The following is a 17,968-nucleotide window of genomic DNA, read 5'->3' as shown; positions in this document are numbered from 1 at the left end:
TTACCTACCCCACCTTTAAGCATATTTTCATAATTTAGTCCAGCCAATTTCAGACACTTTGAGCAACGGCACAGAGCAGCCTAATGCATAAGCATATAATATGGGGTTTAATACAATACAATAATACAATACAACTTTATTTATAAAGCACTTTAAACCTCCAGACCAAAGTGCTGTACAGGCAAATAGATAAAACAAAGCATACAAAAAAGTAACACAGCTCAGCTCACACACCATAAAACAAGTACAATTAAAAACAAAAAACAATTTAAATGCAAAAAAACAACACTCCGAAAGATGTTGAAACGCCAAATGTTAAAACGCTAAGGAGAAGAGGTGGGTTTTAAGAAGCGATTTAAAAGCAGGCAGTGTGGAGGCCTGTCTGATCTCCAGGGGCAGAGGTTCCACAGTTTGGGAGCCGCTAATTACAATTGCTAATAATTTCTGAGATTAAGAGGAGATAGAAGTGTAAATTAGCATAACATGGAAATACTCAAGTGAAGTGTAAGTACCTCAAAAAAATCACTGAATTTAACGTCTTAACGTCGTGCTGGTTTCCTCTCAAGGCTGCAGTGTTCTCTAAAATCACTAAAAGAATCGTACATTAGTGGGCTGATATGCTGAGTGTTGGCCAAATATGAAACAACAGAACCTACAATTGAAAACATTACTCTTGGTAGAAGCATGGCTTTGCACAGTAAATCTCTTGCTAATCTGCCAGTTAGATATTGATATTTCCTGATGTTTTGGGACACGGCGGCACTGGTGGAAATGTCACAGGGGGGGGTCAACAGTATAATTATAAATTCTCCTCTTGGGAACATGCCAGGTTCGTGCCTCTGACGCTGAAGAACGACTGTATAAATAACAATAATTAGAACCGCAGCCTCACAAGGTAAAGACAGGCAGGCTTTCAGTCTCTCTCTGAATGTCCTCTGACTCCTCATCCCTTTTTTTAATAGCCAATGATGTTGTGACATTCCCTGTTTGTCCTCTTGACATTCCTCTCTTCTCGTCCCGAGGCTTTATTGTTTGTTAAGCTGCAGAACATCCCTCTCTCTCTCCATCGCTCCCTCCACTATCCGTTATATTACCGCAGCCTGAAGCTTGCTCCTAGCATGTTGCTCCATGTTGTGACAGCTAACCCCTCTTCTGCTGCTTTATGGCCATCTTGCCACATTATCTCACGGCCCTGGTAATAGAGTTTATACTATCTATTCCACCCTAGGCTTCACCCCGCCGTCCAGTTTGTCTTTCCAACACTGGACCATTTTTTTTCTGGTGTCAATGAAGCATTTTTATGGTCGTGCTGATGTCATCACATTTCTGTTTGTCCCTCATCTCGGGGGGCACAGCTTAAAGGGGAAAATGAATTATACAACACAATGGAAAGGATGGATGTTCTGCAGTCATCTTGAAGCCAATTTCCCCTAACATGACTTGGCTTGTGTTTCCATCTAGCTGTACAACTGAAGGATGTGCCAGAATCCTTCAAGAATCGTGTTTTCCTGCTTTCTTCCACCTGTGTTAATTATTCATCGCCACGAAGACGTCATGCGCGATGTCAGATTTAACCTTAATTAGCACAAAGGGGCTAAAAATAGTACATCAAGATTCCCTGTGCTAATTGTCACATTCAAGCCCCTATGAATTGTATAGCCATACATGTGAAACCTCTAGAGACACAGGCCTTAAATGATTTATTGATTTAAGTGAGCAGCTCAGGCAGAATGAGGGACAGGCCGTACTCGTGCATGCCGCTCTGAGCTCCCAGCAGGGATTGCGAGCAGCGACTGGTGTTGCATGTCTCTGTTTGTTTGAGCTGCTCAATTGATGGTGTTTCTGTGCTTTTGAAATATTCATGCACACCTTACTTGTAGGAACTCGTATCACAGTGATGGAAATAAATGCTGGGTGTATCTTTAAACCACAGGTGCACATGAATTCACAATGTGAGTCAAATACACACTACGGTTTTTGTAACCTGTCAATATTATTACTGTGAAACATAAATCTATACACACTGTATACGCTTTTTCCCTGCTGTATCGACCACATTTGTGTAATGCCATCTGTTATCAGTTGATATTCCAACACTTACTTTTCACCTTTGTCCAGCTGTAAACGACTGTAAGAAGTCATAACCCATCATAGCTAAATCTGTCTCTTAATATTATAATTTATTCAATTATTGTTGTCTGAGAAAAGATTACTACTATTTAAGGAAAGTTACCTTTGATTAGTGTTTTGTGTTAAATGAAAATGTATGGAGCATTTGAGGAAATGGGTTTCTGCAGCATATCCCTTCAAGGGAAATAAAGATTATGTTATATAATATGAGGTATGATTAATTCATATATCGATAGCTGGAGGATACTTATAGTAGATGTCAATAACCTTGGAAAGCGGATCATACTAAGTAAGTACATTTACTCAAGTACTGTACTTGTTTGAGGTACTTGTACTTTACTTGAGTATTTCCATGTTATGCTACTTTGTACTTTTACTCCACTACATGTATTTAATACCTTTGGTTACTTTACAGATCTGGATGAATGATGTGAAATATAATCAAGTGTTGAATCAGACTTTAGTTCCACCTGGAGTAAATTCACCAGCTACCCTGCAGTCTACAAAGTCATTCAGACTAGCTGCACCTTCACCAGCTTTGAGAACACTTTAATGATCAATCTTTATAAAACATATCATATATATTATTCTGGAATGGACCAATCTGCACAACGACTACTTTTACTGTCTTTCATTATATTTTGATGATAATACTTTTCTACTTTTAATGAGTAACATTTTGAATGCAGGACTTTTATTTGTAACAGAATATGTATACACTACTTCTACTTAAGTTTACTTTAGTTTAAAGGGGACCTATCATGCAAAATGCACTTTTTTTATGTCTTTTATACATACATATATGTCCTCGGTGTGTCAGGGAACTCACGCAGCGTCAGAAAATAAAACCCTCTCTCTTTTCCTCCGTACCCAAATCTCTAAAAACGGGGATACAACGGAGCTGATCCAGATTTGCGTCCGATATGATGTAATATCGGAAATGTAGGCTGGTTTTACACTCACGGCCCAATCAGAAACGTTGCTATCAGAAACAATGCCCGACTGTTTTGAACGTAATATGGTCGGTGTTTACATTAGCATCGCTAACACTCGGAGCTAACCTGTACTGGAGAGCATGTGTGTGAAGAAGCAGGAAGTAAAAAGGAACTCACCTTGTGGTATAACCGGCAAGAGAGAAAGCCTTTGAGCTCCAGACTGTTTCAGAGAGAATCCTTGATAATCCATGATATGGCGTTTCATCACGGCAGTATTTAGTTTAGACAGTAGCTGCAAGGCCCCGCATGAGCTCAGCCCCCTCCTTTTTTTTTTATCAATTCTTTTTTTTAAAGCTTTATACCCAAAATCAGCACTTTTGAAACAGGAAGTGAAATAGAGGGATATGGCATGGCTAGAATGGGTGATCTGTTTGTATTTTGAACAAAACACTTCATAGACATTTAAAAAAATTGCCTAAAAATAGCACGATAAGTGCACTTTAAGTACAAGATCTGAGTACTTCTCCCACCTCTGCAAAAATGCAACTATAATAATTTAATAAAAGCCCAATTCTATCTATTCAGGCTTTTAGATTGTTAAATGTATGTAATTTAAGTAATTTGTTATCAGGTATAACTAACCTTTTGGCGTGTCAATGCTCCTGTACAACGTTATGTACCTCAAGATAAGTCTTAACCTAAAATAATGTGTACCTTATCTTGGCTTTAGTTTGTGGAAGTTATTATTTTATTCTGAAGGATTCAAGCGTTGAGAATTTATTTTGAAGGGGTGTCGCTGCCGGCGGAAGTTGAGGAAGTATTTTCACATCTGCAAGTCTGAACCACTAAGTTAACTTTCGCTTTTCCTTTAGTAAACTAAGTGATTATGGCGACGTTTTTCGGTGAAGTGTTGTCGGTGTATTCCCGGGCTGTGGAGGAAGACGAAGAGGAGGTCGATGAGAACGAAGAGGATGCAGAAATCCGCAGAGAACTGGAGGAAAAGAGGTAAATAACGTTAGCCAGCTAGCATAAGGACTGGAAACCAGGAAGCATGGACATGTAATATTAGTTTAATGACGACAGACAGTTTAATCAAGTCATGTGAAATGGTGAAATAAGTTGTAAGACGTTATATTGTATGTGAGCATTATACACGCATATGTAAAACACGTTGATCTGAGTTAGCATCTTCCAGGCTCTAGCTAGCTAACATGACACATGACATTTCACCCACCCCTTGATTTCCTTTTTGTGACAATATTTGTATTGCTTTGGTTTATTTTTACAATAAAATAGAAGATGGGTACATTATGGAATCCAAAGCTGAGTAAAGAAGTGAATAAGACTCAATATAAACCAGTTAAAAACGTATAATAACGGATCAGATTCAAACGACACAATGTTAATGATCACTAAAACAATCAACAAACTCCTGCAGCATGATGTTAGTGTGTATGGCATTATAACCAGCAGAGGTGGGAGAAGTACTCAGATCCTGTACTGAGTAAAAGTAAGTACCACAGTGTAGGAACACTCTGTTACAAGTAAAAGTACAAAAGTATGATCATCAAAATATAGTTAAAGTAGCGACAGTAAAAGTAGTCGTTGTGCAGATTGGTCCATTTCTGAATAATATATATGATATGTTTTATAATGATTGATCATGAAAGTGTTCTCAAAGCTGGTGAAGGTGCAGCTGGTTTGAATGACTTTGTAGACTGCAGGGTAGCTGGTGGATTCACTCCAGGTGGAACTAAAGTCTGATTCAACACTTGATTAGATTTCACATCATTCATCCACATCTGTAGAGTAACTAAAGGTATTAAATACATGTAGTGGAGTAAAAGTACAAAGTAGCATATAATGGAAATACTCTAGTAAAGTACAAGTATCTCAAAAAAGTACAGTACTTGAGTAAATGTGCTTACACCTCTGCTAATTACATCACTCTCAGCTAAACAATTGCTACCTTTTTGTAAATCCACTCCCATACAGGTTCTTCCGACCTTGCAGAACCCTTACTATACTATTATTCAATCTATACCAGGGGTGTCAAACTCAATTTCATCTCGGGCCACATTAGCATCATGGTAGCACTCAAAGGGCCAGTTTTATATATAAGACTATATAAAAATACATATAAAAATGTAATATAAAATAATGTGTCATATTACACTATTGCCTCTGGATTGGATTATTATCGGATAGTGTAATAACTTAATTAACTACGTCTGAAAGCAGAAGTCTGGGGCAAATAATTGCAATTCTCTTCAGTGAGAATGTCACAAAATGATTTTAAAAAGAAAAGCCAAATTCTGGAGAAAAATAAATGAAATTTTGAAAAAAAGTTACATTTTGAAAGAAAGGCAACTTCTGAAAAAAAAAAAATCACATTTGAGATGCATTGTGGGACATGTAGTTTATGGCAACGTGCTTCTGTAAATCGACATGGAACCGTATAATAAACATATTATATTCTTTGCAAGCTCTTGTGGGGCCACATCAAATGAAGTCACGGGCGGGATTCGGCCCCTGGGCCTTGAGTTTGACACCCCTGATCTACACACAGTCTGTGCCTGTGATGCAGACTTTAAAAAGCAATTTACGTTCAGTTTAAGCACATATTTGTTGAACCTGATGCCTACGGGACCTGGGTCGCAAGATTGAACTGAGCTGTCGAATAAAGTTGGCTTAAAAAGCACACTATTTCCAAGATTGCTCAGTAGATGTACAAAATAGCATGCAATTGACAAGTCCAAATACCTCAAAGTAAAGTACCTGATTCAATCTCTTCTGAGGAGAGGTGGGGTTTGATTATCGTGGCCTTAAGGAGTGCTTAAAGGTGGGGTAGGTAATTCACTTCAGAAACACTTGTTATATTCCATGGAATGCTCTTAACATCCCGATAGCAATGAATATATTAAATGCTTTGACAATAAATACAAACAAAAAATTCGTCTGTGGAAGCCGTTGTGCTGTAAAAAGCACGACCAATCATCTGAGCCGGCCCGGCTAAAGTGATTGGATGGCCTACCTGCCTGTCAGCCTTCCATCTGGGCACAAACTTATCTCGTGCCCTCATTGGTCATGTGCACGTTCGTGTGTGTTGGAGGAGGGGCTCTGTGAGGAAGTCTGAAGGAAGGGGCAGATTTTTTCCGGCTGTGTATTTTCAAATTCTAGCGCACTCCAGCTGGTTTCTCCATTCTTACCGACCCTCCCTTTAAGTTAAGTAGACAAAGATGTCATTAATAATAAAATATGAGAAATAACCTTAAAAATGTTGTGTCAAATCTGCTAGAGACCTATATGGAAATGTATGTACATATATGGATATGATTTAAGGAAAACATGGTCGTTCCTTGCAGGCAGCTGGATACTAAGTGGCCTTTAGTCTTTAATTATTTAGTTGTGCAGTGTTTTGTATAACTGTTGCTTTCTCCTAACCCCCGTCCCTCATTGATCAGGGAGGTTCATCTGCACTGGAGCCCCGAAGTCTCCGAGTCGCTGAAGTCCGGAAACAAGCTGCCGTGTTCAGACTTCATCCTCGCTGTGGGACACAACGCCGCCAGTAAGTGTCAGAGCAGCTGAATGTTGCATTACCATTATTGAGTCTTTCTGAAAGGACACCCAATATTATTACAGATGACATGAAACGTTAATGTTCCCTCAGAGGACGTTGGAACATGGAGCAGTCCATGCAGCGCCATTAACTCTGAGATAACACAGATTTTCAGTTCAGCAAAACAAACAGAAAAAACAAGGAGAACAAGAACCCAACAAGAACTAAATTACATAATGCGGCCAGGCATTGTTGATAGAAGAGCTACTTTGAATATTTTAACTTGAGGTTAATTGAGTGAATGTGGTTCCTTATTTCACCATTGGATTGTTTGTCAATAAAATGTCGGAAATAAATAGTAATATCCATCACAGTATGGTAAAGTACACAATGTCAGCGTGAACCAGAGTCCTGCATCGGGTCCGACGGGTGACCCGCAAAAAAGGTGATTCGCGGGTGGTATTTTTTCAAACGCTTTTTTCCGGGTTCGGTTCTAGGTAAAACAAAGATGATGCGGGTCGGGTCGCGGGTATTGCATAATAAATATATTAAAATAATAATAATTTAGTTTAATGTTTAAATCCTCAGACCTCTCCCCCGCGGGACCACGCATAATCATAACCTCTGCAGCGCATCAATCTGCTGCTGAGCGCGCCACCTTCGAAATGGCTGAGGTGAAGCTCTCTAGCGGACTGTGAAGCTGACCGTTGAGCGGCCCAGACCAAGCAAGGAGGCAGAGGCAGAACGTCCAAAAATATAACCCGGCGTGGGCATTTATTAAAATCATGGGCACAAAGTTCACAGTCTCAATCCTGCCGTTCTCTTTGTCCACATCCTGCAGCCACAAGGATCTCACACACACCCAGCCCTCTCAACAGACAGGGCAACAGAGCCTAAAATTAAAATACCCACCCTCCAATCATCACAACAAGACACAGGTGAGGGGGGAGGAGACACCACAGGACACCAGGTGCACACAATCATCAGCCACAGACAACATATACTGTGCAATCACGCCAATAAAGTGCCCTATTACCCGGCCTGAAGCCGTCAGTCCATAGTGAGGAAGTTACCTTCGTCACACGGACAATACAGCCTTTTCAATAACACTTCCTCAAGAGCGAAATCCAACGTCTGGGAGGCTTTTGGTTCCTAGATGGAGAAAATAACCAACATCCCACGCTTTTTGAGAAAAATATGCAACTGCGTGTTTTAATAATTGCACGTTTTCACTGCTCATATATAGGCTATGCGGGTTCGGGTCGGGTTGCGGATCTTGTGCCGACGGGTCGGGTTGCGGAACTAATTGGCAATATGTGCGGGTAGCGGGGCGGGTTCGGTATAGCACGTCTCGGGCGCGGGGCGGGAGCGGGTCTTGAAAATCAGACCCGTGCAGGACTCTGGCTTGAACTGCAGCTGTTTTGTCTAACTGTGAACATGTTCAGTGTAACACAAGTTTGATTTGGCTCTCTTAATATGAATTATGCTTGTACTATTTTGCAACCTAACAACACAAAAAGATTACAAAAGGCTTCTTCTGGCCCATCATTAAGATTTGGATAAGTTCAGCGACCCCTTCAACGTCACATACAGCTAATTAAAGCTAACCGCTCATCGGATGAAACCAATAAATAGTAGGCATTTCCCCAGAAACACCTTAAATGATTAACTTTTTAAATATGTTATACATTAATTGATCAGACCTGAGTCACAGCAGATACCTGTCCCAATGTCCGCTGTGAGGAGAGCTCTATAACGGCACTGTAGGTCTGTCTGACGTGTGAGCTGCTGTTGAGTTCTCACCCGTCTCCACAGGGTTTCTGTCGGTGTACGCTCTCAGCTCTGAAAACTGGGACGCGCTGGGACGAGCATCGGTGTGGAACGAGAGGAGCGGGGGGGTCGCCAGCGAGGAGTCGACCTGTGTTTTCTACAGACCGAAAGACAACCCAGCAGTGAGTGACCCCACAGCGCTGTGAACTCAATAATCAGTCAGTGTACGGACTTTACTGCTGAGCTTTCATTTGTTTGATTAGTTTATCAGGAGCCTATTATAACGATCCTCCCCAGTTCACTGTCAAGCTGCGAACAGGAGGAACGTCCTGAGGAAATTGGATAGATCAAAGAAATGCAGATGTGTTAGAAAAATCTCCCTCGTCACCGGCTTGAGCTTCAACCTCAGGATCCGTGTATCTGTGATCCTCTCCAGAATGGAAGGAGTCATCACATACAGAGCATCAAGTAGTTCCTGAGCAGTGTCCTTCACATGCTGATATCCAAGAGAGGGAGTTACACAGTCACAAGATGGAGGAATAGAAAGCAGTATTCAATGTTTACTTCAGATTAGCTCCACGTCAGAAATGAGCATGCTTGATGTCTCTCTCCATAGAGGCTGAATCATCATGTTCATCACATAGCTATCATCTGCCTCAAACAGTCCTGATGCTCTTCCAGGTCATCACACATCCTGTCATGTTCACAGCTACAGTTGATACCTTTGTTATCATGTTGCTCTCATGTTGGAAGAGGACCTTCAGTGTTTTCACAACAAGATGCGTCTAATGAACATTTAAATAAATCATAAAAAACATCTGTTAAAGCCGTTTTATAGTTAGTAGAAGTTAATGAATCCAACACCTTTGTAGTGTATGTTGTACTAGTCATGTCAGCATCATTTCAAAAATCTAATATGAAACCGCATTTCAGCTTTAAAAGTTGGAAAGTAGGCCACGCACGCACACAGGATTAATGAGCCCTGGTAATCCGCCGCCTCTCCCATAAAGTCGGGCCGTCTGATGTGTGCCGCGTCAGATTTACTACACACTTGTGTTCTGACGCTGCAGGGATTTAATGAGCTGAAGGAGAAGATTCTCAAACAGTGGGAAGCAGCTGTGGACAACAGATACCGCAGCAATCACCCATTAGTTGATACATCACTGATTTACTGCGTTTCACATCAGACACCTGAAGACGTCACTTTGTGCTCCGGAACACGGGGCTCGGCTTTTTCACCGTTTTCTGCCGACACAGAGCGCAAACAGTTAATCAAGAAATAATCCGCTGATTAATCAATAATATAAATAATGCAGCGCTAGCATAATGTGTCAAATATCCACTGGGGAGCCCTGTCATCGGACTGCGTTTATTTAATATAGTTTATTTACATTTTGAAGCATTATTAAGCATTTTAGACATTAATTTGCCAGTGTCTGCTAGATAACCAAATGGTCAGCAGAGTGACCTTTCTCTAGAAGTAAAAGAATGGTTATCGCATTCCTGTAGTGTGTTATATAGGTTTCAGTGCATGTAAATGGTCTGCAAAGGCTACAATCTCAAATGTCCTACCAGAGGGAGTCTCTCCCCCCCTCCCTGAAACACTTCACATGGACTCCTTTGTTACTTCTGTAACATCGTGCCATCACTTTGTAGCACTCGCACTTCTATTGGCTAGGGATCCAACACATTGTACGTGATAGGCTAAGGGGCGGGACATCTCTAAGCCGTTGACCAATCACAACAGAGCAGGCCAGCTAACCAATCAGAGCAGACTGGTTCCAGGCAGAGGGTGAAAAGAGGTGCTGCAGCATAGGCAGTGTGAGAACAATAAAGAGCTTTCTGAACATTAAGGAATGGAGACATGTCCCAGTAGAGACAGAAGATATGAATTTGAAAGCATAACGGGGCCCTTTTTAAAAGATACTCCCTCGTGTTTGCATCTCTATAACACAGACTATATGAGAATTAAAAGCATGTCTTTAATTGAAAAACGTTGCATAATATATCTCTTGTGTTTCTTTCCCTGAAGGTTTTGATATGCCAAGTGACTTGCTACCTTGCAGAAGACCAGCTTTTCCAATGGACAGAAAAGGTATGTTTATACAACACAAATCAGACGGATGGCACTGAGTAGATGATGTTGGTAGGAGCAGCTGTCTCTCCTCAGGTCGCAGATTTATGTCCGTTTTCCTACAACTATGAAGCATATCGATGTAGAAACAGGAGTTTATCGGCACGTCAGCTCAAAGCCTGTTGGTAAGGAAAGGACACACAACACGATTATAACAGACAGAAAAAGGTTGTCCTGTACGTTACATTACAGGGGACGTCGTTAGTTGTATATTGGTACACTTTAATCAATGTTTACTGTAGAACGACAAAGCCAAACATGCCGGGACTTTTCAGGGTGAGATACATTACATTGCATTTAGCTGACGCTTTTATCCAAAGCGACGTACAATAAGTACATTCGACCAAGAAGATACAACCTTGAAGAAAACAGAATCATATAAGTACACCAGGTTTCATAGAGCCAAGCATTTCAAGTGCTACTCAACTGGCTTTAGATAATATAGATTAGTATATAAGTGCTCTGTTAGCAGTTCTTTGTTAGTAATTCTATCGCTCGAAGTGGAGTCGAAAGAGATGAGTCTTTAGTCTGCGCCGGAAGAGGTGCAAGCTTTCTGCAGTCCTGACCGACGTGTTTTTGGAGGTAAGAGTAACTTTAGGGGAGTAAATTAAAACATGTAAGTTAAGCATTATCACTTCAATGATTAAACAATGCTGTAAGTTCAATAGAAAATGTAAATGGTAGTTTAATATACCACATGTTTGTTTTACTCCTGTTCTTTGCTGTTTTGGGTCCCCTGAAAGGCGCTGTATAAATCTAAGTTATTATTATTGTCATATGTACATAGAATAGAATTGGGAGCGATGAAACCCTCTTTAATGCACAGCGACATGTGTTCTCTGCATTTAACTCATCCTAGTACCAGGGCAGCTAGTGTACAGCGCCCGGGGAGCAATGGGAGTGAGTGAGTGAGTGAGTGAGTGAGGGGGGTGTCCGTTGCCTTGCTCAAGGGCACCACGGCAGGGCAGGAGGTGAACTGGGACCTCTCCAAGTAGCAGTCCACACTCCATATTTAGGTCTGGTCGGGGACTTGAACCGGCGACCCTACAGCTCCCAGTCCAAGCCCCTACTGACTGAGCCACTGCCGGACCACAGCTACAGTGTAGTTATGAAATAGTGCAGAATAGTCTATATACAAGTAATTGGAATATTGATATATATAAGTTGCAAACAGATGAATGTTATGGATGTTCTTTCAAAAGTGCAGGTGTTTAACCTTCTTATGGCCTATGGGATGACACTGTCCCACTCTGTTGTGTTTTAGCTAACGGTGCCCCTCTCTCTCCTGCAGGTGTTCGACTGCCTGCAGCTCAGACAGCTGAATGTGACGGTGCTCTCCGAGAGCTCTGTGTCTGAGTTTAAGACGGCCGACTACCTGAGCAGCAGCTCGGCTCCCTTCCTGCGCTCGCTCCACTCCGCTGCTTTCTCTGGGAAGCCTGTCTGCAAATCACTGGAGCAGCCCAACATAGTGACTGGACTTCAGGCTGCAGGTACGACTGGTTCTCTCTGACTCTCGCATCTCAAACTGCCGACACTTGAATCCGAAACAGGTTTATCACCAGGTAGGTTGACACGTACGAGGAATTTGACTTGGTGTCGTGGTGCATACATAAATGTAGCGGCCAAAATCATATAGAACTAAAACAGATAGTTAACTTAACAGCCGCTGAGGCACTAGTTAGCGGATCGTACGCAGGGCAATGATCCAGGTCCAGACAAGATTCTCCGTTGTGCATTTTATTCGTATAACAAAATACAATGAACAGGTTTCCTATATCTCGTTCCTTAAGCCTTTCCTATGGCTTTCCCTTGTGTGGCTTGAAACACCCTGGTAAAAAACCGCTTGCCTACTAGTGCTCTGGCTCCCACCACCACCTGTCTCCAATATATACAATTACACCATGTGCTCTAATCACCCAGTGCCCAAAACATGCCTTCAAAATAAAAGCATAGAAACTACTTTAACTTATGACGCTAACTAAGAATACATATAAATAAATGATAATAATAAACACTATAAACAGCAAGAAAATAAATGTTAAACTATTAAATAATATAAAGAGATATATATAGCTCCAACAATAAAAGTAAAACAAAAACACAGAACTATTTTAAGAAAACTATAATAACATTAAAAAATACAATATAGCAGTATTTACATTGAAATAGAATGGGATGAAATATAAAATATGTGCATTAAAAAAAACAGAAGTCCGCTTTCAATATTTTACCGTCTCACATTTGCCCACACAAAGAAACACTTAAAAGCTGCACAACTCGGCTTTCCTTCTTCAGCCTCTAGATATTTGGAGAAGGGCAGCTTGATTATTGCAGAAGAGACGGGAGGTTTGCATATTAAACCCATTGAAGAAACTCTCTTTAAACCCTCTGCTCCAGCGTGACCTTTTATCTTATGTTCATGAGGAGGCACTTTGTTGGTAAATCCGAGTGCTGCTGATTCCAGAAAATGAGTTTATTGTGTGTCGTAAGCCACAGTTTTCTAAATGTTAAATCCGATGTAGTGTTGCAGTGACGCGTCCTAAAACCCGGAAGTGAGTTAGCATTTTACCACTTCCTGTTTCCTCGTCTCAGAGCCAATGGGATCTCTCCATAGGATTTAGGAAAATAGCTGGAAATAAGGTCTGTGGTTGAGACACGTTGAAGAGACGGATCACGTTTTGTTCTACGACATTAAATACATCAGCAGTGACCCCACTGGTGATTTCTGAAGAGTTGACGTGTCTGAAAAGCGATGGTTGTTACCAATAGGGATGCCAGAATCGAAAATTATTTTTAAAATTCGATTTTATTTATATATTTTTTTATTATCAAATCAAAATCAAATCAAGTTTATTTATAAAGCACATTTTAAAACAACTTTCGGTCGCGCCAAAGTGCTGTACATGAATAAAAAATATACGGAACATATTGCAATTTGTAGCATTTAAGTTAAAAACAACAAATATAAAGGCAGACACAGTTAAAATACAAAATGAAAAATGTCATGCTCTGCTCACTTTTAAAAGGCCAGAGAGAAAAAGTGTGTTTTTAGAGAGGATTTAAAAGCCCCTAGTGTCTGGGCCGACCTCACAGGTAAGGGCAGAGTGTTCCAGAGCCTGGGACCAGCTGCTGCGAAGGCTCGGTGCCCTCTAGTTTTTAGGCTGGTTTTCGGCACTACCAGCAGCATTTGGTCGGCAGACCTTAGAGCTCTGGCTGGGGTGTATCGCTGGATTAAGTCAGCTATATAAGCCGGAGCCAGCCCGTTTAGGGCCTTAAAAACAAATAAAAGGAGTTTAAAATCTATTCGTAATCGAACTGGAAGCCAGTGAAGTGAGGCCAGAATGGGGGTAATGTGGTCACGCCTTTTGTGGCCAGTCAGGAGACGTGCAGCTGCGTTCTGTACTAGCTGCATTATTATTTATGTTTTTATTTATTTTCCTGGCTTAGTTTCAACCAAAATATAGACTAATGCTAATAATAGTAATAGTAATTGTAAATGGCCATTGGTCACACCACCAGTTTGTTTTACTGTAAACTTGGAGGAAGCCAGCAGCGGCGAATAATCGATTAATATTCGCCAGGGCTGTCCGATTTTCGAATTTGATCATGGTCAGTTTCTGGCATCCCTAGTTACCAAGTGGCTGAATAGGACCACAGAAGTTGTGGAGGCCGTTGTACGTCATTACGCCGAACACGTAAACACTCTAAGTTTGTTTTCCCCCCTGTTCTGCTTGAAAGCAAATCTTCCTGCAAACTGTTAAAACAAACGCTTCAACTTGTACCATTTAGATCTTAAGTTGGCGTGACGTTGAAGCAGCGACCCTGATGTAGTTCCTTTATAGCATAACGTTAGCATTTTGCTTCTGGCGACTAGATTTATGATTCTAAAATTATAAAAGTAGGATAGACATGTGGAGATTATCCGGCTGAACAAAACGTGATCCGTCTCTTAAATGTGTCTCAACCACAGACCTTAGTTCCAGCTATTTTCCTAAACCCTATGGAGAAATTGCATTGCGTTTTGTCCAGGGAACACATGCGCAGCTTACTTCCGGGGTTTAGGACGTGTCACTGCACCACTCTATAGCCACTAAAATTAAAATCAATATCAGTTTACAAGACCTCAGTATTTTTGTGCAGAAAAACAGAATCAGAATTTAGAAATCCTTTATTTGTCCCGCAACGGGGAAATGTACATGATTACAACAGCAGATATGGCAGATAAAGTGGTAAGTTGCTAAGTATGCACACGTTATTATAACACAATTAGTAAAACAAACTAAGACTGCCAGCTAACCAATCAGAGCAGACTGGGCTCTGGTTTCAGACGGAGGGTGAAGAGAGGTGCTGCAGCACAGGGAGTATGAGAAAAATGAAGAGCTTTTTGAACATTAAAACATGGAGACATGTCACAGTAGAGACACTACATACTGATATACACCTGAACATCAGCAGGAGAGGACTCTTTAAAGTAGAGACACTACATACTGATATACACCTGAACATCAGCAGGAGAGGACTCTTTAAAGTAGAGACACTACATACTGATATACACCTGAACATCAGCAGGAGAGGACTCTTTAAAGTAGAGACACTACATACTGATATACACCTGAACATCAGCAGGAGAGGACTCTTTAAAGTAGAGACACTACATACTGATATACACCTGAACATCAGCAGGAGAGGACTCTTTAAAGTAGAGACACGACATACTGATATACACCTGAACATCAGCAGGAGAGGACTCTTTAAAGTAGAGACACTACATACTGATATACACCTGAACATCAGCAGGAGAGGACTCTTTAAAGTAGAGACACTACATACTGATATACACCTGAACATCAGCAGGAGAGGACTCTTTAAAGTAGAGACACTACATACTGATATACACCTGAACATCAGCAGGAGAGGACTCTTTAAAGTAGAGGCACTACATACTGATATACACCTGAACATCAGCAGGAGAGGACTCTTTAAAGTAGAGACACTACATACTGATATACATCTGAACATCAGCAGGAGAGGACTCTTTAAAGTAGAGACACTACATACTGATATACACCTGAACATCAGCAGGAGAGGACTCTTTAAAGAAAGACTGATCTTCTTTTATTCAGTAACTAACATTAACTGTTTATTACACTACAGATCTTCTCATGGTCATTTTCACTCGAATGAATTAATGAACGCTTCAATTGCTATTCAGTAATCTCAAAAGCACCATAATGTTACCTGGATGTAAATGAAAGTGACGGAAGTTATCCCCTTGTGTGTCGGATCAATTAATCCAGGTCTAGCCAGTTTAATTTGTTACATATCTCAAGTGTCCTTGAGTGGGACAGTGAACCCAAACAGCTCCTGAGGTGTGTAATTCAAGGAAAACTATAAATGTCTTGGCACAACATCCTCTGCCAACTCAATGAAATGTAGTGCCATTAGTGCTTCTTTTCACTCAGCGGAGATCACGAACCGTTTCGTTTTTATCCCAAAGCACTTAAAGACACTGAAAGTCGAGACAAAGATTAACATGTCAAAGGCTTCACTGTCATGCGCAAAATAGATACAGTGGAGTTTTTGGCGATGAAAATCTGAACTAAACTGCTCCAACAACAATGCAACATGCTATACTTAAGACAAATAAAATGCGTGAATAGTAAACGTGGAGGAGTTTAACAGTCCTGTGTCATGTGGGATTGTGTCTGAGTCTGGTGTCCTTGGCAAAAATGTGAGTCTGTAACACAGTTCTGATATACCGTTTTTACTCAGGTGTCATTATTTCAGTTTTTCTTAAAAGTTATTGTTTCTTTTATTTCACAGATTTATTATTTTAGTTTTAGTTTACAAACATGTCCCTGCTGCACACTACTTTAAAAGTACATGCTGCTCACACTATCTACGGGGAGTAATACTGTAAAATAAACAAATCTGAATGGGTTTATGGTGTATTACTAAGTAGGAAAGAAAATGACTACATGATTATGAGTACATCTTCCCACAGGCCAACAACAGCTTCAAAAAAACTATTTCCCTCAAAGAAAAAACCAAACATGCCCTGTTGTCTCAAGAAAGAAAGTGCAGAAGGAAACATCCATGTAAACTCAGTGTGCTGCTCTGTGATGCTAGTTCAAGCAGATACTTGGCATCTCATCTTGGGAGCAAGTTCATCAATGTTTGGGCTCAGGCTCTGAGCGGAGGAAACCCTCAGGATGGAGTCAAGGTGTGCGTGCAATATACCGGCGGGCAAGATCTAATGGTAATTAGAAATTATCCTGCGGGCCGAAATTAAATCCATCAAGGGCCTGATTTGAGTTTGACATGTGTGGCTGAGGTAAAGTGTCAGTGGGGGGGCCGGGCCTTGTTGATGAGGCCGGTAGCGGAGGGGAAGAAACTATTCAGGTGGCGAGAGGTTTTGGTCCTGATGGAATATCTTGAGTCTGTAAGTCTGACGACCTTGAGGTCATGTCCAGTATTCAGCTATTCTGATTGTTTAATCCTTCTTACTTTCTCAGTACTGAACCACTGTGAGGTCCACCGCATCCCCTCCATTGTTTACCAGTGTTACAGCGACGTCATCGGCCCAGACTCCGTCACCATGGAGACATTCAAACCCACACTAACCAAACTCGGCAAGTCCATAAAGGTGAGCTGCTTTTTGTTTATTACTCATCTAAGGGCTCTGTTAAAGGTCAAAATAACAAACTTAAAAGCTTTTTAAGTGTTTCCTGTTGTTCTCATCTTTGACCCTGCTTTCCTTTCTCTCTGTCTCTTTAGTTGGACCCTTCTCCGAGCGCAGACATCCTCCGCAAGATCGTGAGAACCACCAACATCCAGAGTAATCTTTATATCTGATCATGTCTATGCAATGAATTTACACAAGTGGTTAAATATTGTCATTTTTTAATAAAGAAATTAAAGTAAAGAAAGCCTTTGTTTTGATATTATTATTGATAATAATAAATTGTATTTATTTAAGATGTTCTGTGTTGTTCAAATTGCATAGTTAACCAAAAATAATTAATGGAATATCTGCAAGAAGTTTGTTTAAAATGAGAGATTCAATTAATGTCAATTAGTTTGTTACTCGTGAACATTGAGATTATTTTTTCAGTTGTTTTAAGAATTTGTAATTAAACTCTATGCCTGTATTACGTTTTAATGTATTAGTTTTAACATAATTCAAAAACTAATAGGCTTCTTTTGTTCGAAAAAATAAGTGTTTTCTTCTTTACCTGTATTTTGTGAAAATAGCAGTTTGTGTTCAGACCTTTCATTTATCCTTATCATTTGGTTGTATCTTTAATAGTAATCCAAACTTTAAAAATAACATTATTTTTAGTTTACTCCACAGAAATTAATGAAATAAATAAAGGTAGACTACTTAATCCTTATAGGTGTATAGAATTAACACAACATCTCCTCTTATCCAGGTCGGGC

At 40.5% G+C, this 17,968-nt stretch overlaps 1 protein-coding gene across 1 annotated transcript; it reads left to right on the top strand.

Moving 5' to 3' along the window:
- Nucleotides 1–3,862: 3,862 nt before the first annotated feature.
- Nucleotides 3,863–17,447, top strand: psmg1 (proteasome (prosome, macropain) assembly chaperone 1). The gene is made up of 7 exons (XM_034098715.2): nucleotides 3,863–4,070; nucleotides 6,530–6,633; nucleotides 8,440–8,576; nucleotides 10,427–10,489; nucleotides 11,820–12,018; nucleotides 17,044–17,174; nucleotides 17,306–17,447. Exons 1-7 carry the CDS (start codon nucleotides 3,952–3,954, stop codon nucleotides 17,381–17,383), a joined length of 831 nt encoding a protein of 276 aa, XP_033954606.1. The 5' UTR covers nucleotides 3,863–3,951; the 3' UTR covers nucleotides 17,384–17,447.
- Nucleotides 17,448–17,968: the final 521 nt, after the last annotated feature.

Source organism: Pseudochaenichthys georgianus, chromosome 14 (genome assembly GCF_902827115.2).
Source record: "Pseudochaenichthys georgianus chromosome 14, fPseGeo1.2, whole genome shotgun sequence".
Lineage (NCBI taxonomy): Eukaryota > Metazoa > Chordata > Actinopteri > Perciformes > Channichthyidae > Pseudochaenichthys > Pseudochaenichthys georgianus.
This window is presented reverse-complemented; position numbering and strand designations above follow the sequence as displayed.